The 27,599-nt window shown below is 45.6% G+C and overlaps 1 protein-coding gene across 5 annotated transcripts in view; it reads right to left on the reverse strand.

Moving 5' to 3' along the window:
* JCAD (junctional cadherin 5 associated) overlaps positions 1-26,042 on the reverse strand; it is a 38,737-nt gene extending 12,695 nt beyond the window's left edge. For 2 of the 5 annotated variants that reach the window (XM_017672658.3, XM_017672656.3), the window contains exons 1-2: positions 25,905-26,042; positions 13,913-14,251 (exon numbers count right to left, since the gene is read on the reverse strand). In XM_017672658.3, the coding sequence (XP_017528147.3) occupies positions 13,913-14,193 (281 nt within the window). In that variant the 5' untranslated portion in view covers positions 14,194-14,251; positions 25,905-26,042. Of the gene's footprint in view, positions 1-13,912; positions 14,252-23,287; positions 23,352-25,904 lie in introns of all 5 variants that reach the window. The other 3 variants (XM_037026758.2, XM_037026756.2, XM_037026757.2) reach the window with 3 other exon arrangements.
* Between the last annotated feature and the right edge of the window lie 1,557 nt (positions 26,043-27,599).

The following is a 27,599-nucleotide window of genomic DNA, read 5'->3' on the forward strand; positions in this document are numbered from 1 at the left end:
ACCAGACATCGCTTATAATCGTTTTACTCTGAGATAGTTATTTTGATATATGTCTTCTGACCATTGTGCGTGGAAGGATGTGGATTTTCAGATAGCTCTAGTGTTCTGCTAGGGATCTGGGTTTATGTGAACATCTCCCAACACCTGTGGTGCAAACAGGGCTGACATATTGTGGTGACCACATGCTAGGTCCATCCCAAGTCCTTCCACACATTAACTCATTTAAGCTTCACCAGCATCCCTCAGAGGTAGGAACCACCTCCTACCTCCCATTCCCATTTTACAGAGGAGGAAATTGAGGCACAGAAGCTAAATAGCTTGCTTAACACTAACATTTACTAGGCATATATGCTACGTCAGGCCCTGTGTGAATCATGCCAAATGAATTATTTCACTTAAGCTTTATAGCCACTGTTATTTCTCCCTTGTACAGACAGAAACTGAGGCCCAGAGAAATTAAACCTCTCCCAAGTCACACAGTGATTAAGTAGTGGGGAAAAAATTCAAATCCAACAAGTGTGACAAAAAAGCCCATTCCATTAGCTACTCCATTTTACTAACATAATGAAAAATTCCTCACATGCATAACTTTAAGGGATGAAAAGTATTCTATCATATGTATATGATTTATTTAAGCACTGTACCACTGTTAGACATCTAAGTAGATTACATTCCAAAATATTGTGGGAAGCACTATTGTTCAAAAACACTAAGCATATCTAAGATACTGGATCATTTAGAGTATTATTTAGAATAAATCCTCAGAAAAAGAATTAGTAGATTGGCGGTGTCATGTGACCTACATTGTTGAATCTGAGCTTAGATCAACCAACCATTCCGATTTACACTCCCGCCTGCAGTGTGGAGGAGAGCTGGTCATACTGGACCTTTCCCATTTCTGGTTATTATGATCAATTGACTTCTTGTCGGTTTTTATTTGCATTTCCTTGATTACTAGTAAGGTTATTTTTCTCATGTGCTTAGGGGTCCTCTGTGGTTTCAAATGACTGCTAAAGCACAGCCGACTGTTGAGGTGACAGCATAGTGGGGTGAGGATGGGACTGACCGGGAGGAGCCCCTGGGCCACAAGCTCTGTGCAAAGGCCTAGAATAGGGTGACTGCCAGGGGCTGGGCTGGAGGAGAACCCTTCCCAACACACAGGCACAAACTGCTGTTCTGCAGGAGCCTAGATGGCAGATAAATAGTAAAAATTTATTCTCACTATGGTAAATAAGTAATAAAAATTATCACTTTTATTATTATTATTTTTGCAATTCTTCACCTTAAACAGCGAGGGTAGCTCTTCAAATCCTGCCTCCGCCCCCAACAGCCCTACAACCTGTTAAGCAGCCGCTTAAAGCAAAGCTGAGTGATGGGCAGAGAAAGTAAAAACTATTTAAAATTGGTTTGAGATAAAGCATTTGCCACAGAGCAGCCTAAACTCTTCTGCATTTACTGCTCATACATGGCGCAAGTTGCCTTGACACTGGGCATGGAGGAAGGTAGATTTCTTGGTTGCTTTTGTTGTCATCAGTCATGTTTTGAACATTTAGCAGAGCGCTTCTTGGGTCAGGTTCTAGAAGGACAGGTCATTGTGGAAGCCACTGCCCCTGGCCTCCTTGCACACGGCTGCCCACCCCCACCACCAAGGAGAGCAGCAAATGGCCCTCAGAGCTTTGGAAGCCACAGCCCCAGCCCTTAGGGACTCCTCTGTGCTGCCCACCTGAGCCTGAAAAACTCTGGAGAAAATGAACCATTCGAAAGTCCTCAGCACTTATTGGCTATATAAGGTCTTAGACTCTATACAAAGTCCAAGGGCAAGACTTTAAAATTACAACTTAATAAGAAGCTGCAACTGTCACAGACAATTAAGAGAGAGTGAAGTAAATCATGAGGAAGTATGTGGTCCAAGCCCTGCATCAGAATCTGCTTTCTTGCCTCTGTTCTGCAGCTGAGGGTGGGGGGATCTTAACCTTTATAGTCCTAAACATGTGTTCCTGCGGTGCCCAATTTTATGGAAGAAACCACACTGTACAGCTTTTGCTGACTCTCTCAATAGGAATTCTGGTTTCTCAGTGAATGTGTGGTGTGCTTAAATGCCAAGAAGGGGCTCAAATCTGCAGGTGCTATTTGTCTATATATGTGCCATGAGCATAATCTGAAGACAAAAGAATGACATAAATAAGACAAGGATATAAACAGACTGTAACTACCTACCAAGTAACATGGTGAGTTTTCTTTCCCACCCAAAAACGTTCCATTATCACCTTAACATTGTTGAAACTGCCATATATAACTAAATAAAATGCTTAAGCATTCTGGATTCAATTTTTTTCTATTTTCACGATATACCAAAATCCCACTTTAAGGAAAACACAAGTCATTTGGAAATTTTAAATAATCTATTTAAAAAATAGTCTACACGCCATAGAAAACTATAATGCATTTCCTTTACAAGTATCTCTTCCGTATATAGTATGAGCCTGGCCCTGACAGGTACCAGTGGACCCCACATGGTGACAGTTCTGGTAAATTTTTCCTTCAGACAAGTTATCAAGTGTGGATATTTACTGGCTTTGATATGTGACATCCATTATCAGCTAAAATGTATGCTAACTCATAGGGCTTCAAAGCCAAGAATATGTTTTCTAATACCTTTGGGGAAATACAATGAGATCAAATTTTTCTTTTTAAAAAATGAGACTAATAATTTACATTTTACCAAAGTTAATAAGGGGCCATTTTATAGAAACATGCTGAACACATTAAAACAGGGTGGGAAAAAGATAAGGAAAGCCAAGTGGAATGTGACAGCCCAAATAAATTGTGTTGACAAGTTCAGTGAGACAAGCAGGATCTTTACACAGAATGCCTGGGAGAACAGGACAGAGACGAGACAGAAGCCATGCCGCTGACAGCTCTATGCCTCATCACACAAAGGGGAACAGCCGATAGAAACTGTTTGGAAAAATATTTGAAATATGAACATGTGAAAAACCAACACATCTAAAGGAGAGCAGGCAAACCTATTCACTGAATACATAAAAGCCACAGGTGAAGAAAATTAGGAGACACTTCGGTTAGTTCACAGGATTCCTTTTCAACCACAATAGAAAATACTGCTCTTCTTTTAACAAGCAAGAGCCTACTTAGAATGGCAATATTTGACATGACTTAACCACCGCTTCACACACTCTGGGATTATCTCCCCAGTGGTCTCCAAAGTCCTTGGGAGCTATGCCAACTGGTTAACTTCTGGCCACACTACAGCCTCGTTCTGTGCCTGATACCTGGTGGGCACAGGTAGGTGCCCTCCCTCCTTCATGATCAAAATCCTGAGCCTGGTCCCCTATGGGCAGCCCCCAAAATCTAGTCAGTTGAGCTTCCCTATGGAGGTCAGGGTGGAGGGTGGGAGGCCCCACTCCAGCGGTCCCAGGCCCAGTGATTTCTTCCAGTGGTGCTCAGCAGCCACTGGTGCTGCCAATCACCTTCAACCATCCCCAGTGATGACTGAAGCACTTTGCTGCAGCCATTCCTTCAGAAGCCACTCCTCTTCCACATGGGCCAGTCAGTCTCACCCAGTTCAGCATAGTCTGAGCATAAAGGTGACACGGGCACATGTCATTTAAAGAAACTCACGCTATGGAATTTGCTTTTAACACTCTATGGGCCTGGAAGTCTGCAATTTTATTTTCCAGCATGCCTTGGTATATTCAATTGACTACACTGTGGGAATAACCCTTGGACAATTGGTAATGAACATGCTAATTTTGGAAAGAGGAAATAGGAGGTCAAGAGAAGATTAAGACCAAGGTATAGAGGTTAGCATAAATTAAAGATTGGGCAGAAAAGATAAACTGCTCTGGAACATAATGGATGAACATCACTAGACAGCAAGGTTCAACATAATGAAAATTGTGGGCTGCATCAGTGCAGCTGTCCCTCAAAAGTACACAAGTTCCTGATCCAACTGCTAATAGGCTGTTATGTCTTCTCTTCTCAATGTCATAATAAATGAGTAAAAATGATAAACAATACAGATTCAGTTGAAGTATAGTACCAGGTAGACTATTTCAGGAGGTTACTTTTTCATATATGAAAATACACACACTTGATCATGGGCCTGGAAGAGGAAGCTTGGTAATTACTGGATGTATAAATGATGCTAAATTTAGACATATGAACAAGGCAGGGATAACAAGACAGATTGAAGCAACTCAGGGAACAATGTGCCCAGTGGGAACTAAGGATATTTGCTTGGGAAACCCTATGGCTTGAGTCCTGGGTTGTCCCCCACACAGGGGATTTGGACACCATAGCTTGGGTCCTGGCCCTACAAATATTAGTTCAGTAGGAAAAGGTCACTGTGGAAGCCCTGCTGCTGCAGTGCTGACTTGCTCTGCCACAGGACCGCCACACTTTAAATGCCGCAATGGCTCACCCCAGTCAGGATGGCCACCATCCAAAAGACAAGGAACAAGAAATGCTGGTGAGGATGTAGAGAAAGGGGCACCCTCCTACACTGCTGGTAGGAATGTAAACTAGTTCAACCATTGTGGAAAGCAGTATGGAGGTTCCTCAGAAAACTAAAAATAGAAATACATTTGACCCAGGAATTTCACTCCTAGGAATATTACCCAAAGAAAACAAGATACCTGATTCAAAAAGACATATGCACCCCTATGCTTATCACAGCACTACTTAAAATAGCCAAGAAATGGAAGCAACCTAAGTGTCCATCAGTAGATGAATGGATAAAGAAGATGTGGTACATATACACAGTGGAATATTACTCAGCCATAAGAAGAAAACAAATCTTACCATTTGCAACAACATGGATGGAGCTAGAGGGTATTATGCTCAGTGAAATAAGCCAGGCAGAAAAGGCAAGTACCAAATGATTTCAGTCATTTGTGGAGTATAACAAAGCAAAACTGAAGGAACAAAACAGTAGAGACTCACAGACTCCAAGACGGGACTAAAGGAAAGGGGGTGGGAAGGGTGGGTGGGGAGTGAGGGAGAAGGGGATTAGGGGGCATTATTATTAGCACACATGATGTAGGGGAGGCACAGGGAAGGCAGTACAGCACAGAGAAGACAAGTAGCGACTCTACAGCACCTTACTACGCTGACGGACAGTGACTGCAATGGGGTAGGCGGGACTTGATGATGGGTGAACGTTGAAACCACAATGTTGCACATGTGAAACTTTCATAAGCTTGTATATCAATGATACCTTAATTAAAAAAAAATAAATGCAAGGGAAAACCACATGTGTTCATACTCTGACATAGTACTTTCATTTCTAGGCACTTGAATAGTTTTTGATAATGGCAATAAAGATGTATCCATGAAGATTTTAAAAAAATGCAGTGGCTCAAAATGGGCACAAATTGTTTTTCTGTGGTTGCCAGCAGTTTTCTGAATCATCTTTGGAGTAAGACTTCATAGGCCTTTGCCTGTGCAAGGTCTAGTACAGCCCTTCATGTGCGCAGCAGAAGGCAGAGACAGCCCAAGAGGCCCTGCCTCGGAGGTTGCTTGCTTTTCACAAATTAGTAAATGCCCTGTGGTGATATGGAAGACTGAGCCACTGGTGAAGATTCTTGCTGTCTCTTTTGCATGTACATAGCAAAATCAGGGGATAGGAAAAGCACTCATGGACGGGGATCCTTCCGAGGTGAAGCCTCCATGTGGCCACAGACAAACATGCACACAGAGAAGGAAGAGATGAGGGAAGCAGAAGGGAGCAAAGGGATAAAACTGAAGGAAGAATAGGGAAAGGGTTAGGTGGGAATTGGTGGTGGGCCACCCAAAGTGGGCCACCACTGTGTACCATTACCCTCAACAGAAAGAACTACAACCTCTCACAGTGAGCCATCATCTCTGAACACCCTTCCTATATTACAACTGCACTTAGGAGAGAAGTAAGCCTGTTTCTCAGACTCCCATCTCTGACTCCCATTGTTTAATTATTTAAATTGGACCACCAGCCTGACTGACATGGCAAGGATATATTGATGACTGAATTTAAAGGCAAAGCAGCCTCCTCAGAAGGACATGTGCCCACACTCCTACCCACACAAGGCTCCTAAGGACAGATTATACACTCTCTGTCTATAAAATCACATGTGCACCATCATGATCTAGGGGCATCGTGGAGCTGATGGAGAAGCCAGCCCTCAGAGGGAATTTTCTCAGCAGGGCAGGAAGCCCAGGAGACCACCTGGAGGTAAAAGCCAGGTAAAAGTCGGGGCAGATACTGTTCCCTCCCTCCAGATAAGGGACCTTCCCATCTGAGTGCTTGGTAGCTGACCTGCATTACTACAGGTTACTAATCACCTCCTGACGAATTTCATGGCTTCAGGAAGAAAGCGCTGAGATGGAGAAGCTGGATTGGGAGGAGAGTCAGGCCTAGGGGAGCACAGACCAGGAGCCCAGTGAAGGCTGCTCCCGGCCAAGAGGGCAGCACAGGCTTACAGCACCTGCACAGAGCTAGAGGGACCACTGGGGGCTTCAGGCTTCTCTGCACCACAGGGAGCACCGTGGCCTCGATGTTGGAGACGGCGAGCAGCTGGGAGCCACCGGACAGCGTGAGTTCAGTTGCCAGCATCACGGCTTTCAGACTGTGAGCCTCCTGCAACACACTTGACCCCTCTTTGCCTGATGCTTCATGCCTATTGTGGGAATGGTAATAATTCCTTCCTTTTTAAGTTTGTTTGGAGGGATTTATGTGATAAAGATATTTAAAATGTTTAGCAGAGTGTCTAACACAGCAAAAAACCCTTGTTTTTAAGCTACTATTACTATTATAAGCCCATTAAAATAAATGCTCAGTGGAGTGGATTATTTTGAAACTCTGTCCCTCCCACTATCTGAGGAAGGGGGTGAGGGGCACAAAGGAAAGAGAACTGAGTGTTTGTCTGATGTGATTATTTTAGATCTGTATTGTCTTTTTCTAACTTATAATCAATAGACCTTCACAATAACAGGAAATAATGATATAGCTGACTGTCATAACAAGACTCTGCCCCTCTGGTGAGGGCTGGTCTCTAAGGAAGAAGCTACACCCATTTCCATAATGATGATGTAGAACAAACCAATATTTAGTTTATTAAAACAAAGCAGGAAGAGGAAGCTCAGATCCATTTTCTCTTACACAAATCCAACAGGTGAGGCAGATCATTTCAGTATTTCCCTATTTTCTCTTTAATAAGGATATATTTCCACCCAGTTAAAACAGCTTCCCAAGCATAGTCCATACACTGTCACTACTGACAATGAAAATAAAATCAACCATGGTTCCTCACTTCCCGTTCGTGATTCTGCCACCACCCCTCACTTTTATATGTTTGTTGATATGTGCATTTACGGAGTGCTCTTGTGCCTATGACCCTCTGTTGTTTGGGAGCTAAGCTTAGAGCAGTGAAGGGCAGGGAGGCCGCCACCAGGGGCAGGCAAACCCCAGAGCCTGGAGGAGAAGCTGGCTCACGCTCTCCACAGACGGACGAGGACACTACACCCTGGGATGCATGTCAGTACATGGCTGCTCATCCACCAGACTCCACTCTCGGCTCTTTGAACTTCATCAAGACCTCCGAGGTAGAGTCCTTTTTGGAACAAAGTACTTCCAGGCATTGCTGGAAGGCCACTTTGCTGATGAACCAGAACAATACCCACAGAAGAAAGGTTTACAGAAAGACAATGGTACAAATAGGACGTGTGACCCTTCACGTGTGCTCATGAGTGCACCAGCTCCAACAATTCACACTCTTCTGTGTGAAGGGGTCAAAATAACAATGCCTAATACTTAAGATCTGATGCATAGAGCTAAAACACAAATAATGCTTGGGGAAGTGTAATTTTGTAAAGAGAAAGCAATACATAGAAACAGATGTTAAACTTGAAGCATTCTTTTTTTGGGAAACAGTTATAAGCAGGATATGATTTGAGAGAAGCTTAAAAGGCCTCCAAAAATGAACTGCTTACCATATCCAGTAGCACTATCTAAAACGGATGTTTACCAATCAAACACCAGCCTCCCACGACGAGGGCCCCAGACCGCCACATCAGAGATTCTCCTAAATTGCTAAGTCTCTACTTCGTTATGATTGCTACTGATGACTAGACATAATTACAAGTCATTCTCATGGTTAACTAGCAAAATGTTTTTCCAGAATTCCTGGGACTAAGCAGAGAACCTATTATGGTTCGACTTTCAGATTCAAAACTCTGCTATGTTAAGTTATTTTACAGCTTCCTCTGATTATAATATTTCAAAGGAAACACATTAAGGAAACAGTGAATGCCTGATAACAGTCTTTTACATATTGTCATGATTGCTAAGTATCATTCAGTTATGGTCACTTGCATTTTAAGCATGCAGTTTCCTCCATGTATAGATAACATCTCATTTTTCTTCTCTGCCCACTTCCTCTTTTTTCCCCTTAATTGTGGTGTTTGTGTGTGTGTGTGTGAGTGTGTGTGTGTGTGTGTTTTGGCAAGCAAGCCTTGGAACAAGACAGTATGTACATACTTGGTTAAACTTAATGCAAACTGAAGGACTAAAGGAATGCTTGCCATTATAATTTTTGAACATAAGCTTTCAGAAGCATCTTTTTTTCATCTTGTCAGAGGGAGAACAGAGATACACCATAGAAGATGCACTTAGTAAGTATCTGTTGATGGTTGTATGACAAAAATTAGGACATAATAAAAACCTAGCACTAAATCATCTGACATAGAACGCTGTCTGCAGTTGCACAGACACGCATGATTTTCCAGTTATGAACCTATTAATGCTGTGGTGACATCTGACATGGCCTGTGAGGTTTTTCTGTACCACCTGAACAACTTTCATGCAAAGCCTGCAGGCAGCTTCATCATCACAATCTGTTAACTGCGCCCATTTAGAAGTGGTTTAGCATCTAGATGAGTTCTCTGTGGCGTAATGGGCTCAAGGGGGATGCGGAGTCTTTAGAGTTACTAAATGAATGGCCTGTGAAGAGGGAGTTGTTTTGAGGTGCAGGATCGGCACCCACCTCCCCGGCCTGGAAAGTACCCTCACCACCCACGGCAGGGAAGCTCAGACCTCCACGACTGGCCCTTTCCTCCTCCTCTGTCCTCCCTCCCCTCCCCTTTCCAGCCCCTGCTCCTGGCCCCGCTGCCTGTAACAGGGCTGACACATGCTAACCAAGACCAGAGCACCCACTGTCCACCCAAAACTAACCACTTCTTTCTCTCAAAAATGTAAAGGAAGACATACAGGTGGTAGGCATCAGGGGCTCTGGAGCTAAACCACCAAGCAGAGGCAAGAGAAGAACAAGAGGCCAGGAGCCACACTTGGTGCAAAGACCTGATGTCAGTGAGAGGAAGAGGCCAGTCATCGGAGGAGGGAGCAGAGGGCAGGGAGACACCGAGACAGGCAACAATGTGGGGCAAAGATGGAAAGAGTCTCCAGAGGGAACACCCACAGCTCAGAGAGATGCCACTGACAGCCTGTCTAGGTTCCCAGCTTCCTCATTCCCACGTCAGCGAGGCCGGCTTGTCCTCGTTTCCTACCCACGGATGCTCCTTGTGGTTCCTCCTTATGGCCTTACTACTGCCCCTCTTCATTCAGGCAGCCTCCAGGGGCTTAAACCCACAGAACCCCACCAGGGACAATGTGGCCCACTGGGAGTTCTGCTGAGTCTATGACTTATTTCCTCCTCCGCCTCCACGCCTGCCCAAGAGCTGGTGTGCACAAAGCCATCAAAATGCTCCCTTGACTGCCCAGCAGGGAAAGCCAACACCCGTCCTTTTCACCACAGACCCTTCACATACTAGCCTCACAGTGGAAAGGTCCCATTCCCCACATCCTATTCAGTTGTAGCCAGATGCTCTGAAGTACCCAGCACCAATACAATTGCCTTGGCATATAGTGACGAGGTTCAATCCAATTTATTTTCAAAAAAATTCTAAGTGTTTAATAAATGCAAAATTCTTCAATAGGAATTAGCAAAACCAGAGATAAGTTAAAAATGTTGTCAGCCTTTAGGAAGCTGTCAGTTCTGGGCACCAGGAGAAAGTGCTGGAAGAACACTTGGGAGGCAATAATTTCAACCAGAGGAAGTTGAAGTCAAACTGATAAGGCAGGGTTTCTTGAGGGAGACGGAAAGCAGCAGGTTCTGGGTGCCTCCAGGCAGGGCTTAGGGAATGGGGAGCACATGGTGTCCCTGGGTGGTTGGCACCCTGGGAATGGGCAGGGTCACAGGAAGGCAGGCCAGACTCACAGGGGCTGGAGGAGGAGGCCTGTGGGGCCACTAGGGAGCTGGGGGCAGGCAACGGGACCAAGGAAGGCCCCTGAGCAGGGAGCCACATGGTCAGGGTGCAGAGCCCAACTTCTGTGCTTTAGATGCTTATAAAGGTACCAGCCCTGAGATCAGTACAATGCAGGGGCTGTGGCTTTAGAAAACTGCTCTCTAATCATTAATTTGGATAATCTGCATATAAATGAGAACCACCTCCTGGTCCTGTCTCCCCATGTGAGAATAAGAGCTTTATGGCAGCTCCCACCTCTCCTAACAAACCCGTCACTCTCCCGTCACCTGGTACTGGTAGTGCAGGACCCCTTGGCCCAATAATAGTGAGGCTGAAAGCACTGCCTCCTCAGCAAGTTAGGAAACATAGATCCTGCCAGATTAGAAATCTAGTGAAAGCTCCCTACTTGTGGCCTTCTTATCTTCGTTTCTTAAGTTTTATTGGATATAACCGCCCTTATGTAGGAAGCTCTGCTGAGCTGGTGTTCATTATCACAGGGAAAGAAGTAGGTCTGATCATTCTCACTGGAGTGTCTTGGTGTCCTAGCCCTGCCCTGGTCAGCTACAATGTTGGCTCTCATTTGCAAAGCCCTTCTAAGGACCATGGAGAAGTGGCACTATGTATGCCTACTACCTGCTGCATGGCAGGATGCATTCTGTATGCAGCTACCCAGACAGGAAAGGGACAAGGCTGTGCTCTCACAGCTGTTACACAATCGTACGTGTCACAGGGAGGGCGGAGGACCCTGAGGCAGGAGAGGATGGCCAGCCACAGCCAGGAGAGGAGCTCAGAGAACGGAGTGCCCCTCTCAATCTGGGGCGGGCCTCACATAGGGACAGGCCTCTAGCCCGTCTCGCAGCCCAGGGACTGTGGCCCAAGCCAGCTTCCCTCAGCCCTGAGTGGCCCTTGCAGGGTCCCCAGCATTCTCTGGCTGTCAGTGTTCTCAGGCTGTCAGAAAACGACATTGCTAACATGCCTAAATCCTGCCAACCCACAATAAAATAACCCAAATCTCCTTTGAGCCCCATGGTCTTTGCAACTACTTGGACCACCATCTTCCTCAGGAATTCTTGGGACACTGAGGACGGGTCCATGGTGCGGGGTCGCACTCGAGGACAGACCTCAACCCACCCGGGAAACTGCAGGAAGGGAATGCCCTCATGATGCTTCCCAGTCACCCTGATGGCTTGGAGCTGCACAGGGCCATCCCCTGGGAGACCAGCCGGTGGGGTCACTAGCAGGACAGGACAGGCAGTGGGGCCACAGCTGCACTATCTGAGTGACTGAAGGCTGGGACCTGGCAGAGAACATTTATTCATCCAGACTCAGACTCCCATAAGCCGAAGTACTATTGGGTTTTCTTTTTCTTTTTTTAATTTTTAAGCTTTAACTGTTAGTACCTATTTATTTCCTACCAAAGCACTTTTTTTTCTGATAGGGAAAATAATTCTCCTGCCTACTTTTCTGTTTGCCTCCTGTTTTCAGTTTTCTGTTGGCTACTCACGTTCTTTTCATTTCAACGCCGGCAGCCCTGCAGGCTGGTTTCTGAGGCTTTGGGCCCTGGCATGGATTTCTGCAAACATGTATGCATTTTCTTTCTACTCTACAAAGCAATCTTCAATCTAACAGCTACTAAACTCTTCCCCAGTTAGTCAACCAACCTCAGAAATGGGGGGAAATGGCCAAATCCATTGAGAACTCTGCTTTCTGTACAAAAACATCCCAGTGCTTCAGAAAGCCCCTTATCTGCACACTTCACCCATGACAGAAAGAAAGACGGCTTGCAGATTTGCTGATGCTCATCCACCTAGCAGCCGGGCTGGGGGGGCCCCTGGGGTCCTCAGGATCTCATTAGCACACAGGGGCTAGAAGCCCTGAGCAAGTAGTAGAGCAGGCTGGGGGCCACACCACCCCGACAGAGGGGGAATTCCACTGACTCCCACCCTGGGACCCAACTCTGAGCTCTGATTCAGCCCTTCCACATTGAGGGAGACCCTGCAGAGCCTCCTCAGCACATCTGTAGGGATTCCATGGTCACTGTCTTTACCTCGTTAGAAATTGAGCCTTCTGCTTCCCAACAGTTGTTGCAGTGGTGGGAGAATGAAGGCACCCATGAGCATACAGTAAACACACTGTTTGCCCAGTCCTGTAATGAGCTCTGAGGGAAATACAAGAACAGGGGCAGACCACGTATAGTCTCTGTATCCTGAGGGGTGGAAGGTACAATATACTCAAGACAAAACTAGAAGGAGCAGGAGATAAAATCAAGCACCAGTGTGTGTAGTAGCTTAAGGCTGTCCTAACTCTCAGCCAACTCATCCATAAGCACCCTCTCCCCAAATCCACAGTGGGCATGTGCTCCAGAGACTAGGGCTGAACAAAGACTTATGCCCAAGACAGTAGTATACACAGAATGAGTTTTGAGGGGCAAGGTCAAAAAACGCAGCTTCAGGACCTTCTCCAGCTGGCCTGCCCCTGAGCCTTGCTCCATCTGTGGGAACTCTCGCCCCTTGCCAGAGAAGTGGTTCTGACTTTGCAAAGCAAATGTGCTTTTACTGGCTTGTGCATGAAGAGGGGTTACCACCTATGCTTTTACTCAGTAACCAAGGTGCTGAATGCTCTGAATTATAACAACAAAATCCCTCCCATATTTGTCAACCAGCAAGGAAGATCCTTTCAGTGTAAAGAGGACTTCTAGCCACAAAAGGCCAGTGCATTCCTTTTACACTTAATTCACTTCCCTTTTTGTTGGCTTGTTTTTGTGTGTGATTTTTGTTTGTTTCCCTTAAAAGTAAGCCTCTGCTTCCATTTATTTCCTTGGTCCATTTCTTGCCAGTTACAGTGGTTACGTAGCCCCACACAGGCAGAGCCTTCCTTCCCTGAGCCTGCTCCTAATGCAGCACTGAAGACAAACACAGTTTATGAAGTGATGACAAAGGTTTCCTCTGGGCTGAAACTGCTTGTATTAGAGTTGCAGAGCTCCTTTCCCATGCTGGCTCTGTGGCGAGCTGCTGAAATTCCCTCTTCTTTAACCTCCCTACCACCCGTTCCCCAGCCAATCCACCCTCCATTCGTTGTTGTAGGAAAACACCCCCAGTTGCAGCTGCATTCAGATGGGATACCCATGTTAGGGCCAGGGTGTGTGTTAGGGCCAACATGGGTTGGAAGTCAGTGGAATTACACGAATACACAAGAAGAAAGGTTTTCTTCTTTCAATTTTGTAATGTACAAAAATATTGAAACACATTAGTAAGAAAGCCCCATGTACTAGGAATGTGTGCCTAACATAAACTAGCTCTTACAGGGTTCTTAAATGACTCCTTGTTGAGGCAATATGAAGAGATCAGAAGGGAGCAAAGAAGCTAACTATTAAAATGCAGTGTTTAACATGACAGACTCACTTTCCCACTACTAGGTGTTGAAGGCCTAATATGGCCAGGACCTGGGCTACAGTCCCCTTGGAACATCCCAAATACCTCCAGGAAAGAAGCATTCCTATCTCTGACCCTCTCCCTCCTGGGCCCCAGTCCAATATAATGCTTTGAAGGCTTTTATGCTTACGGACTCTCAGTCAAACCCCCAGTCAAAAGACAATGTGGGTCATGTTGAAGCTTACCCTGCCTGGGAAGTCCTGCAAGCTGGAGCACCCTGAGGCTCCCCAGGGACTCTGGGTGCATGGCGGCTGTGTGCTGGGTCGCTCGTATGCCCTTCGCCTCCACACGTCTCTCTGGGGGCCAAGGCTGCAGGGCCCTCCTCACACCCATTCAGCAGGCCATGGCTGACCCTTGCTCCTGTCCTCGCTTGCCGGCGCCCCTCATCATTACCTTCGCGTCGTGCTGGGATATTTCTTGACAGTTTGTATCCATGAGAGATCAGGAGGTCTTCTACACTGTACATAGTGCACTGGCCTCATCAAAGCCTTGGCGCTGGGACCGTTGTGATGACAGAATGCACCCTGAGGGGACAAGAGAGAGCATTTTTGAGGAGCCACTGATTGTCCCTGGGCCTGTGTCTGACACCCCCTCCTCCCTTTACCCCTGTGGTGAACACAGCATGGTGCTGGCGTTGAAAGTGAAGAAATGTGGGCTGCTCTGCCTGAAACGATTCTCCATCTTAGTCACATAGAGAGGGAGGATGCGGCATGGGCCCTGCAAGATGTGGCAGTAATTCTGGGGTCCTCACCCTCTGCTTCCCTCGGGGTTGTCTGGAAGAGTGTTTAGGCAATGGGATGATTAACAGTGTCCACCATGCCCTGGCCCCAGCCATGCGAAAACATCAGACTTAAGGAGTGAGGACAAAATAAATACAGACTCAGAAGCTACACTATTGCAAGTTTCTAAAAAGAGAAACTAACGGAGTCCAGCCTAATTCTTATTACTTGTTCCTGCTTTCATTTCGTAGGCATACCTTTTGCTCTAAAAGGGCAGAGTGGGATCTTCAATCATCACATACCATGACAGACTTCAGTGGGAGCAATCTAGATGGTCACCATAAGGACGCCAACGCCAGGGTGGTTAACTAGTCACTGAAATCGTCTTTAATTACACCCCCATCACAGGACACAATTCCAAACCTCTCCTTTCCACGTGAAACTCTTAAGAATCACATTCCTCCCCAGTAAACCTTGGGGCGATGGCTTGCATTTTGTAGCCAAGGGTGCCCACATCCAAACCCTGCCCAGTGCATGGAGTTAATAGCAGCAACTGCAGCAGGGAGGGACCTAAAGCAACAGCCTCAGAGCGGTGGGCGGGGCCCAGCAGAGCACATGTGAGGAAGCAGGTGGGGCTGAGTGGTTATTTCTACATAAGAGAATCTTCTCTCCTACTCTTCCCATTGTTAATAGGGTGGAAGAGAGTTTGGTCACATGCATCTGTCACTGCCTCCCTAAGGCTGTGGAGCTTGTTGGGGGAGGAGCCCACAAAGGCTGGACTGGTAAGAACTCAGCCAGCTCCCACCCTGCTTTGCTTGCACTGGACAGAAACAGGGCTGCAAACAATGGCCAGGAAATGCCTGCTGGCCCGTGTGCAGGTGAAAGGGAGACTGTGCTTCCCGTCAGTGGGAATTCTTACTGGGACTTCTCACAGTTCTGCTGACTCTGCACATCCTGCTCTTGCTCACATGCTCCATGATGGCAGCAGAGAAGTCTCAGTATGAGCCTAGAGTACCAAACTTCTGAAACACCTCTAACTTTCCAGTAGGCACCTACATTTCATGGAAGGTTGACAAGCTCAGCAGTTAATGTACAAGAAGAACTCTCTCCATAGCAACCCTGACACTGCTGATACCCCTGCTGCTTGTCTTGCGGGCAATTGGACAACCTGGGTCATTCACTTAGACAGAAATGGAAGGCTCAGAGAGGCAAGGATTTGCTCTTTGACTGACTGAGCAACTCACTGGGTTAAAGACCAGAGGAAGGGGATTCCACTAACATAGGGCTGGGGAACATAGGGGCAAGGCTGTGAAGGATCTCTGTTTTGGTCAATGCTCACACCTAGCACATAGTGTGCTCTCTGTAAATGACTGTTGAATGAATGTACAAATGAAAGGGACTTCTGTGCTAAGTTTTGAAGCATGATTAGGAGTTCACTAGATAAACTGGACGTGCATGGGTATGAGAGAGGTAAATGGTATTTAAAATAGATTGGGGTACAACTATCCCAGGACTTAAGACATGACATAGCATCAGATCCTAGTGGCCCAGACCAGAGTCCCCAGACTTCCTGACTCAGTGTCACATATCCAGGCAGCACCAGTTAGAATTTATGTTTTAGGATGCTCAGTCTCTCTCTCTCTTTAAAAGCAAAGCAAAGTGCATGGAGCTCCAACTGAGCCACTCGACACACTGAGGAGAAGGCTAGTGTCCACCACGGAGCTGGCTGTGCTGCAGCCCACTGTCACAATGACTAGAGGAAATGGCCCTCACAGAACTGTAGGGAGTTGGTCTGTTATGGTCACGTCTGCATGGTGATGACATTTAGCAAGCCCTTTAGCAGCAGGGCAACCCAGGCTAAGCCACAGCCACCTTCCAAAAAAGATTCAAACTTGGAAGAGCCATTCTTTGACCTTACAGGTCTGAGGTCAAAGTGTAATGATTACCAGAAACTCCAAGCTTGTCTCATTTCACTGAGGCCAGCAGCATATGGGGAGCAGGCCTAGGAAGAACACCAGCTTCTGCCATGCAGGAGAGGTGAAGGGAGGGAGGGAGGATGACCCACAGGTCTCATAACGCAAATGAGTGTTCCCAGGTGCCCTCCCACCCACTAGGCTTCTCCCCTTAGGCTGACACTCTACATTTCCCCCATCCCAGCTCAGAGCCCGGCTTCTACCTTAATTCCACACTGACGCTAAACATCACCTACCTCCTTGTGCAGACTTCTGAACACCCACATGTCTTTTTTAAATCCCTATGGTGTTCAACTTTCTTTCTTTAGCATCCTTATCTATTGAAGGCAGAATGGGCTGCCTCAAGAGGTAGCAAGACTAACACATCAAGTACAGGTATCAGTGAGGGGAGCTCACCACCGCTCCAGTGTCAAAGCACTGTGACAGGGACAAGGACAAGATGATATGGAAGGGATCCTCACCCAGTCTCAAGGTATCCAAAAGGCTTCTGGAAGACTGCTTCTAAGCCAAACAAAACCTGTACCTCAGGTAGACCAGCACTATAAGGTCACCCTACAAATATGATTATCCAGACAGTTCATTTGAGAAATTTTTTCCTTCACTAGCTTATTTGTTTCTTGTTATATCAAATACTCATAGGGGACACCTAGGAAGAGTGGTTAAGGCAATACAGGTTGGCTTGATGTGATCTCAGCGGAGGAGGGGACTTCTAGCATTGGTTGGGCCAGGGCACAAGGACAAGAGACAAATGAGCACTTCACAAGCCCTTATCACTCTATGAATATCTGCATACCATTCATGCAGAGGAAATGCTCAACATAAGAACACACACTTCCCGGGAAAGTCCATCAGAGCACACTACCTCTGTAAGTGGCAGGTTCCTGGCTGACAGGTTCTTAAGCAGAACTGGAAAAACTGATTTGTAAACCCTTTTTGTTTTACAGCAATCCACTGAAGGTGTGTGCACATACATCAATCAAAACTTTAAAGGCAAAATATTTATCCCCACATCCTGACATGTACTGTAATGTTTTCTATTCTATCTCACTTTTAAAAAATGCTGGCCACTACTCACTAAATTTCATGTGGCACCAAACAGCCACATCCTACAGTTTGGAAAGCACTCAGGTAAACGCCATGCCTGGGCTGGTCAGGATGCTAGACGAGCTGACCACTAGAAATTTTTCAAGTTCAAAGATCCTATCAGTCTCTGAGAAATTCCTGTTCTCAACAGCAAACAAAGCTGTTCTAGCCTGTCAAAGATTTTCTTTCCAAAAAAACTCATGGCCACTAAGTGAATCTATTCTTAAAAGCAAAAGATGAAAAGAAATAAATCTACATGGGGTTAATAAGAGCTGTCTTCTGCTACCATCCCCACTCTACTTACGACCTCCTGGGGCCAGATAGCTGCAGCCTCAGAGCAGAGTCACTGGCTGACAGATAAACCCAGGGTCGCAGAAACAGGAGGAAGCGTCGGCCCCTCCAGAAAGTAGTGAGTTCACAGGTTGCCACTTCCACTCACTCTTTGGTTTGAGAAAGTCAAGAGGCAGCTCCTTGCTTTTTTTGATTTCACTATTGTTCTCTTCATATTTTCCTACTATTCTCTGACCAATATACTCCTAAAGTAAGTCCATCATTTCAAAGACAAAATTTGTTAAAGCAGTTTAAAAACGACACCACCATAAACATGGACAGCCTAGTAAATGCTAGAACACAGATGCGAATGATGTTTCCCCAGGTAATACATGTTTAGCTGATGCTTCTCACCCCAGGTGGAAGGTGCATGCAATCTTTCTCCTGTAGAAGCATAGACAGAACAGAGAGCACAGGACCAAGAACACGGACTTTGAGTCAGAAAGACCTGGTAGATGACCTTTATAAAGTGACTTACCTTACAAGCCTCAGTTATCTCATATGTAAAGTAGGATGAATCTACCACCATTTATGCCAAAGAAAAGTATGTGGTTTCTAGGAATTTATAGGATGGTAGGATAGTAATTTCTGTTGGCTTCACTGGAGACAAATCAGGACTAGACCCAGTCACTGGGCTCAGAAACTTCTCACCCAGGTGGACAACTTTGTAGAAAGAAGGAAAACTGGATTTATAACAATTCTCTTTTTATAGATGAGAGATTTTGTGCTAAGTGAGCAACACAGAAAAATAATTAAGATCAATGCAAACTTTTGTTTTCCTATTTTCTATTATTCAAATGCATACTTACAAGCTTCAAAACTTAAAATTACAGAAACAAATAACAGGTAACCCTGAGCCAGGTGAGAAGCCAGGGTTCAATCCACTGTTCTCTTGTTCTCCACTATAGGACAGGTCTAAATTAAATGCATGAGTTGAGATAAAAAAAGTAAATGCATATTGCATGTAGTCTCTAATTTAGGTGGTTTAAATGGGGAGGGAGCGAAAGATTAACAATGCTTAACAGCCATGTTTTCCTGGGCTAGGTTATTTTCATTGATTCATGTCACCACTGGGTTTATATTCTATTACTTTTCCCCCACAGGATGCTTGTGATAAGTGGCAAAATGCTCAAAAGACTCTCCAATAGATGCATTTACTAAGAATATTTTCCACTGCGTGGCTAATTTATTCTCCTTGTGTCCCAATAAACTCTACAAGCAGAAGGTAGAGCATTCTAGGCTCTAGGAGCTCAGAATAGCAGAACGCATGAAGAGTAACACCTACCATCCACTGAGCACCTGCAATGTACCGGATACGCTTTTAATTGCTTGGCACACTTTGTCTCATTTTAAAATCCCAGCAAACTTCCTAATGTAGATATGAATGTCTCCTTTTACAGACAAGAAAATGGAGGCTAAGGGTCAAGGTTACACAGCTTGTAAGTGCAGATTTGAGGTTCAGACCAAGATGTGCCTACCTTCAGAGCCCATGCTCCCATTCTACTGTCTACATTTCCTTCCTTAATAGCAACAAGAGTTTCTGAATTTACCAAACAATGCATAAATATAAATAAGAAAAGACAGAAGGCCAGTGCCATTAAAATGACAAAGTGTATATTTAAAAGGAAAAAAAGATCTCCTTTATTCTGTGGGATTAGAATAACTGTTCTAGACCATTCTTTCCTTATACACACCGAGCACATACACACATGCACAAGGGCTGATTCTTCACTTGACTGTAATGACTTGATGGTAATGCTAGCATTAATTTTTAAATACCCAGGAACATGATTCAGTGACAAATATACCACACAATTGCTCATGACCTTCAGCCGACCTCTTCTGTCATTTTGGGTTTCATGGTCTTCATCAATAACACACAGCTACCGTAAAGCCTGTGTGTCAAACTGAGAAGCAGACAAACTACATCTAAGATAGATGGGAGAGGAGTCAGTAACTTTCAGAAAAATACTAAATTCTAAAAGAAAAAAAAATCTGCATAGAAATAGCAACTCTTTCTGCACCATTGATTGAATTTGGACTTTATTTGAGCAGACCAAGGGAACCCACAAAAGGGTTGCTAGCAATTCATTAGCATTTAAGAGTTGTCTGGGGAAGAGTTGTCTACCCTCACTGCATCCTCTCACGCCTCAGTCTTCTCTCGGAAAAGTAAATAAGAAGGTTGAACTGCAGGTTCTTCAACATCCTTCTAGCTCTAGAATCTGCCCCTCTCTAGCCTCTTCCCCCTTGTGATCTACAGCATGCATTTCTAAGGTGGTCACAGTAAAACGAATTCAGCTTGTAGTCATGACACAGAACAAAGTTAAGTAGGTCATATGAAGAGAGCACCTCTGACCTTGGCCCCATTAGTTCCCGATGGAGGCCACCAAGATAGCAGAGCTGAATGGTCACACACTGAGAAGAGGAGGGAGCTAGGGTAAGGTGAGGGGGTACACCATCTAGCAATCCTCCATCCAGAAGTCTCAGAGCACACTGTTCCAACTTAAATAGGTCAAGACACTTGTTCTGCACTGGATGCGCCAGGCACTGGGCCCTGTGCTGCAGGACGTACAGACACATTAAGACCCAACAGTATCCCTTGTGGATGTGAGTCTAGGTGATGGTATTTCAATGATGGGCATGCTCATCACTAGAGTTTGAGACTCCCAAATGATTGCTATTTAACAGATACCATTTCTTCCTCCCTTTCCATTTATATGAATAAAAATATTTTTATTCTCATATTTACAGTTATAAGACTCCCCAAGACAGCAAAATGAAATAAAATATTAATAAACTCATTAAATCAACCAGAACTGTTCTTTTTAAAATTTTCCTAGAACATGAACTGAAAATGAATAAAGGAAGGGACAAATATTCAATTAAAAATATGAAGCAAATGTTCATCCCCACCTGTAATCAAAGATATATAAATTAAACCAAAATGCCATTATTCACTTATTAAACTTTTAGAAAGCAGTACTTGTTGTTGGTGAGGGCATGGTGAGCTATAAGGGTTCCATTTGTGGGTGTATAGAATGTATGTGGGGGCCTGTGTGTAAATTGATATTTCCTTTCTTAAAAGTGATTAATACGTTATAAAATCTTTAAAAATCTGAAACCCTATGGACTAGTAAATTCACTGCTTAGGATCCAACCTAATGAAATAACTAGATACCCACTAAGTTTTATATAAGGATACTTATCCAGGTGTTAATGATGATAATAAAAAGATTAGACTAATTGTCCATTTAAGGGCTGGTTAAGGTGCATCTACATGGTAGACTGTAATATGTATACACATGCACAAATTTATGTTTTGAGATGTATAACAGCATAAGGAAATGCTCATGGTACCATGTTAAGTAATAAAGACAGGATAGAAAACCCTAGATTCAGTGCAACACCAATTTCATTTATATACAGATGCACACAGCTGGGGAGAGGGGGCACCAAAAGGAAACATACCAAAGTAACAACAGTGGTATTAGATTCTGGGATTTTTTTTTAGTGCCCTTATTTATACCTCATTGTATTTTATGATGTGTCTTGTATATTAGGTGGAACTATACTAAATAGTCATTTTTCAGGTAAAAAATGGTCAAATATTGGCACTTTCATATGGTTTACCTTCAGATTATTTCATCATCAGAAAAAAACTTTCAAAAACAAAGAGTTGTTTAAGTAGGATTATGAAAATGTATCATTAAAAATATATTTCACATTTGGAAGGCTCAGTGAGAATAAAAGAAACACCAAAGAGAAGAATAAGTGAATAGTACATTATATAAAGTTTTAAAGGTCTGTCTAGTACATGGGTCATGTGTCTTATCTACTACAGAGATTCTTAACCTGTTTCTTGTAAGCCTAAAATTACATGTTCTGTTGATAAAATCTAACCCAAGATTACAAACAGCATTCTAAAGGTCTTGATTGCTACTCCTCTAGAAAACCTCAAACTTCTGTTGTATTCACTGACATTCCATACTTAAGATGTAATTAGTCCATCAAATTGTTGGCAGTTCACTGTAAATATTTCTTCAACTGACAACTGTTCAGTCTAATGTTATGATTAATATATAACAAAGTATTGTCTTTAAATAAGAGGTAAATAGCCAAGACATAAAACAAACCAGCATGAAGCATGATGCTAACTGATACATGGATTTTTTTCTTAATGCTGTCTATGGCTTTTTTTCCCCTAATGGTGGAACTGTGTATTGTATTATGAGCAATAGGATTGTCATTTCCATTTCCAGACTTGATATTTAAATAGAGAACTCAACAGTTCCAGTTTAAGTTCTGGGGCAGTAAGCTCACATGCTGTTGGTCTCATACACATAGTGTGAAGACCAGCTCTGCCACGGTCCTCAAGCTGTTAAAAATCTCCTAGGACATAAAAAGCATAGTTAATCTGTGAAGTAATAATTTTAATAGGGCAACCGTCACTAAGTTAAGTTTCTTTAAACCAACGAGAGATGGGAAACTTGGGTCCAAAATCAAAAGGATCCTGGAATGCTGACCTTGCTGGTTGGGTCTCTGTGAAGACATGGATTCAGAAAGAGGGAGAAAGAGAAAATAAGGTACCAAACATTATGCACTTCATTTTTTTCATAAATATTATCTAACTTTTTCTTTTTTGTCTTTTCCTCCACAACCTGTGTGAATACCCCACCTCCCCCCACTACACACACACTCCTGTCTTTTCTTCACCTCTAAATTCTGTCACACAATTATTGTTTTGTTGGCTTCACTCCATTTTTATGAGACCTTAAGTACCTCATTAACATTTCAGAAAGATTAGCAGTCATTAAGTATGGGACTGAAATTGGATAAGACTTTTTAAATCTTTCAGAATTTTTGGCTGTGTGAAAACAACTATAAAATGTGTGATAGGTTAGAATTCGATTCCACCATCGTCATATATGTCAAAGAACACATGTAAAGATTTCTAAAATGGTTTATTAAACTTATAAACTTGTTTTTAAATATCTTTAGAATGGGAGAATCACAGTCGTATACAAATGTGACAGTTCAATTACATTTTAATGAAGAAGTAGAAGTTCCCAATCTGTCCACTGTGCCAAGAGATAGCCAGCAACAAGTTTGGTTTCTGTTTCTCCATCTATTCTCCCCGTATGTACACACAGTTGCTTTCTCTCTTCCTCCCTCCCTCTCACCCTCGCTTTTTTCTGCTCTTAGAACTATATCTTGGTGTTTCTTCATGGCAGTGTCTAAATTCTTTCACTTACATACACAAAAAACAAGCTTAATGAGTAAGCTATAGAAAAGTTTTTGGAAAATAAATTTAGGTAAAGAAAGTAAAGGTAGGAATCCAAATTTTAGGCAGCATACCACAAATTCAAATCAAGATATTTGAGGTTTTAGTATAGGGGCAGTGTTTTTTAAATGACATTTAGTGCTTAAAGGATATATCAAAGTATTGGAGACTGACCTAGCCCCCCTGGGCTGCGTGCCTTAGCAAGTGTGTCCCTCAGCATTCCTGAAGTCAGCGGGCCCTTGAAACAAAGCACAATAGCCAGACTTTAATGAGTGAGGGAACCCCTCCCACCCAAAAGGTGAAAAACAACATCTGTTAGAAAACCAGATCAACTGCAGTAATGTAATGGGTTCAGCAATAGACCTAGATAATTTTAGAGACAGTCTTTATCAAAATAAAAACTGGAACAGAACAATTGCTTCAATCCAACCCTGCCTGTTCTAAACTCTCTCTACATCAATCAACACTAACTCTGCCAAGCTCATTAGAGGAGGAACTATGGACTCTAATGGCAGGGATGGTGCTCACTGTTCCCCCAAATAGAAGGTTCTCCAGCAAGGACAAGAACTTGGTGGAACTAGACTCACAGCCTGTCTTAAGATGGAATTTCTAGGATTTATTCTTACTGCATTTTGAAAATTAGACTCCAAGGATATTTTCAGACTTTTTTTTTTAACTGAAAAATTAGTCCTTATTTTTGGTCCTTATTTTGGGGAGGGTTTTATTTTCCTTGTGTGCCTCCAACTTGCAGTTACATTTTATACCTACAGAACAATGCACCGCACGCCTCTGGTATCTGCAACTACTCAGACCATTGTTAGATAACTCTGATTAGCTTGTCAAGCCCCTCAGGGCATTCGGACATTAGAGCATTTTAAGCCATGTTCTAAGGAGGTGGAAAGACAAAATCCTTTCTTTTTCTTTTCCCTGTGGCACAGGCTTCCTCCACCCACCTAATCCCCCTAAATCTCCTGGGCCTGCCAAGGGCCTGACCTTCCAGTCTCTGCAGCAGAGGATAAAATTTTGGTGGGAGGAAGGCCCAGCAGATTAAGGCCTCTGGTCAACAAATATTTGTTCAATGGACTCCAGCAGGAGTGGAACAGTTTGCCACATGCTGCCTGACCCAAAGTAACACTTAGGGACCTTCAAAAAGATTGTTCAGCTGGTGACTAAGAATTAGACACCTAGTATTGGGCAAATATAAAGTTCAAAGCCACAAAACATTATGGAAAACCAAATGAATTTACGATACTCCCCATTTCACATGAAAAATCAACACAAGTCCCCTGAAACAGAATCTGTGTATGATTTACCCAAAACCTCCACACATCTTGCTGGATGTTCTTAATCCAGTCACTTAAATTATAAAAGTAGCTGACATAAGGCCCGGTTTTCCTGAAGTTTTTACCTGCCACAGCCTGAAACCATTCAGTTTTGTTGACTCCTGCATCTGCCATTTTTATCAAAACATTTCTGGCTGCCTGAAGCCCCTCTCATCTGCCAACCCTCACCTCAGATCCCTGGGATGTCTATTCTTTCCAAATCTTAAAAGACAAAAAACCAGAGAAGGAAGGCAGGAAGCTGTAGGGAAACCTCATATCTGTGTGGCCCGCACCACTCCACCCCTCTCCCCAAGGGGCCGCGCAACTAGACTTAGGGAGGGAGGTTAGGGCCTGGGGGTCGGGGAGGGGACGGTAGCGTGTGTTTGTGTCCCGGGTGGAGAGTTAGGGGGGTGATCTGCTTAAGCAAATTCCCTGGAGAGCCTGGATAAGCAAGGACTACGGCAAGACCAGGGTGCGCTGGCGTGAAGTTCGCCTTTTCATTTTTTTTCTTAGGTAGTTGAATCACAGCTTCTTTCCCAAACCCCCAGAAGAATCCTAGGCGCTCAGCTGCTCAGCGACAAGGAGCAGGAGCGGCGCTTGCAGCCGTAGGCTTGGCCTCGCTGTGGGCAGGGCGTCTAGGAACACCCTGGCACTCTAGGCTCCACTGATGGGATAGGAGGTGAGGGGCGCGGGGGCTGCACGCGGGGATGAGAGCTCAGAGACCCCAGACCCCACAAACGAGCTGGTCGACCATATTTACGCACTCCCAGGCGAGGTTCTTGGCTTTCCCCTACCCTTTTTTCTCTTTTCTTCTCTTTTGCTTAGCCACGAGGGCCGGGGGCCGGCCGCCCAGCGCACTAGCTGGGAGGCGGCAGCGATTAGCGCCCTAATCCCTGGGCCCTGACCCAGCGGGGCCGGGTGCGCTTAGGCCGGGCGGAGGCCAGGGAGGGGCGGGCCGGGCTCCAACGTCCTGCGGGCAGGTCCGAGCCACGGGGCCACCGTGGGAACCGGGGACCTCCGCACTCGGAGCATTGCTGTCAGGTCCTGAGGGGAGATGTCCGCGAAGTCAGAGCACGCAGGCCAGGGAGGGGCTGGCCTGACCTGGGCTGTGGCGGGGAGGACGCAGGAGGTGAGACACGACGCACCGCGCGCGGAGGGGCCACGCGAACACTAACGCCGGCGGGGTCGACGGGCCGGTAAGGGAGCCCCGCGCCCCGGGCCGGGCACTGAGGAGCGGGGACCCCTCCCAGCAAGGCCGGTGCCCCCCACGCCCAGGCTGTGGGCGCCGGGCACCGCGCGGGGGCTCCGGGCGGGGTGCGGACATCTCCACAGGCCGGGGAAAGATCGGACGGCAGCAATGTCCGGGATGGAGAAGTTGGGGGGCAGCGAGGGAGGCGGGGGACGAGGCCCGAGAAGCGCCAGAGGGGCCGGACGAATGGACGTGCGCGTCAGCAGGGTCGAGGACTTACCAAGCGGCTCCCTCATGCTGCCCGCGCCGCCGCCGCCGCCTCTCGGGCCGGCCGGGGACCAGCCCTACGCGCCCCGCTAACAACCGCCGCGGCGGAGCATGCCCGGAGCAGCCGCGGCCGCCCCGCCCACCGCCGGGCTCGCCCCGCCCATCGCCCCGCCCGCCCGCCCGCCTGCCTGCCTCCAGGCCTCGGGCGGGAGCGCGGCAGCCAGGGCGCGAGCCTAAGGCGCAGACCTCCTCCCGGTCTCCTGGGTGGCTGGCTCCCGACGCTCAGGTGAGTTGGCCACCCTTACCTTTCTCTTCTTGTCACTTAGGTTTGGGCGACTTCAGCTCTGCGTGAGTGTCCACGCACACACAGATATACCCAAAAATGCTCATGTACAGTTACACACAGATGCCCCCAAACACACTCATGTACAGTCACACCAAATGAACACAAGACACTCATATACAGTGACACACAAACGCATATACACACACATACACAAAGACACACATGAAAACCTATACCCACACACACTTTCACAAAAACACAATCACACTGAAGGCATGAAGACCAGCAAACAGTGACAGAGACAACAGCTTAGTGCTGGAGATTGCCTTCTTTAAAAAAAGACATTTGAGAGTCTTAGCTGTAGGCTGGAGGAGACCTTAAGGGTCAGCTGGTTTGTCCTCTCTTGTGACAAATGCAGAAACTGAAGCCAGGAGTGGGATTTGCCGAGAGCCAAGACCAGAAGGTGGGGTACAGTCAGACCAGAGTGTACACTGACCGACGCCCACCCACTCCACGTTCTCTGGCTGCAGTGATGAGCTTGCTGCCAGCTCTGTTCAGGCACAAAGTCCTTGAACTTTGGAGGGCAGAGAAAAGACATAACGGTCAACTCTGCTGATGAGCTGAGGAGAGGGAGAGGGTGTCAGCTAAGTCAAGGCCCCTGAGGGAAAAATGGATGGCAGAGCAGACTGGAGTCCCTGCAGAGCCAAGTTTTAGAAAACCAATGTAGCCACACCACGGATTTAGGGCTGTGTTTACTGCCATAACACCAATTATACCTAAACTTGCCTGCACTCTCACCACAGGTGGCCCACAGGCCGAGCCCCTCGAATGCGTTATTTTGTTTAACCCCTTACCACAGTCCTATGAGGACTCCTGGAAACGGGCTCAGGGACACACAGATAAAGTTGCAGAATCTGGCTCAAGACCTAGCAAAGAGGAGCATACGGTCAGTCTAAAACATCAAAATAGCCAGACACATGAGCACAGGAAAAGAAAAACAATATGATCAAGTGTGCTGTGCATGATCTATAGTGCATCCAAGGAAACCTTGTGTGGGAGATGGGAGCAGACAGCATGATCAGGCACTCAAGAGGCAGATGGCTTGGGTCCCAGTCTTGGGTGCTTCTACCACTTTCCACATGTGTTACTTTATTTCTGTCAGTCTCAGTTTCCTAACAAAATGGGAATAATGATAGTGCTCACCTCATAGGAAAGCCATGGGAATTAAATGAGCTAATGCCTTTTTAGGGCTCAGCAGACTACTGGCCCATAGTGAGAATGCAGAAAATGTTAGCTTCTCCCACTAATCCTTGTGCTAATAGTGCTCTGTGGGCTGGAGCCACCAGGGAAGACTTTGCCGGAAGTACTCTGATGGACAGGTGGGCTGTGGCTAGGCAGAGACAAAGGCTAGCATCTCCAGGC

The sequence above is a fragment of the Manis javanica genome, chromosome 2 (genome assembly GCF_040802235.1).
Source record: "Manis javanica isolate MJ-LG chromosome 2, MJ_LKY, whole genome shotgun sequence".
NCBI classification, from domain to species: Eukaryota; Metazoa; Chordata; class Mammalia; order Pholidota; family Manidae; genus Manis; species Manis javanica.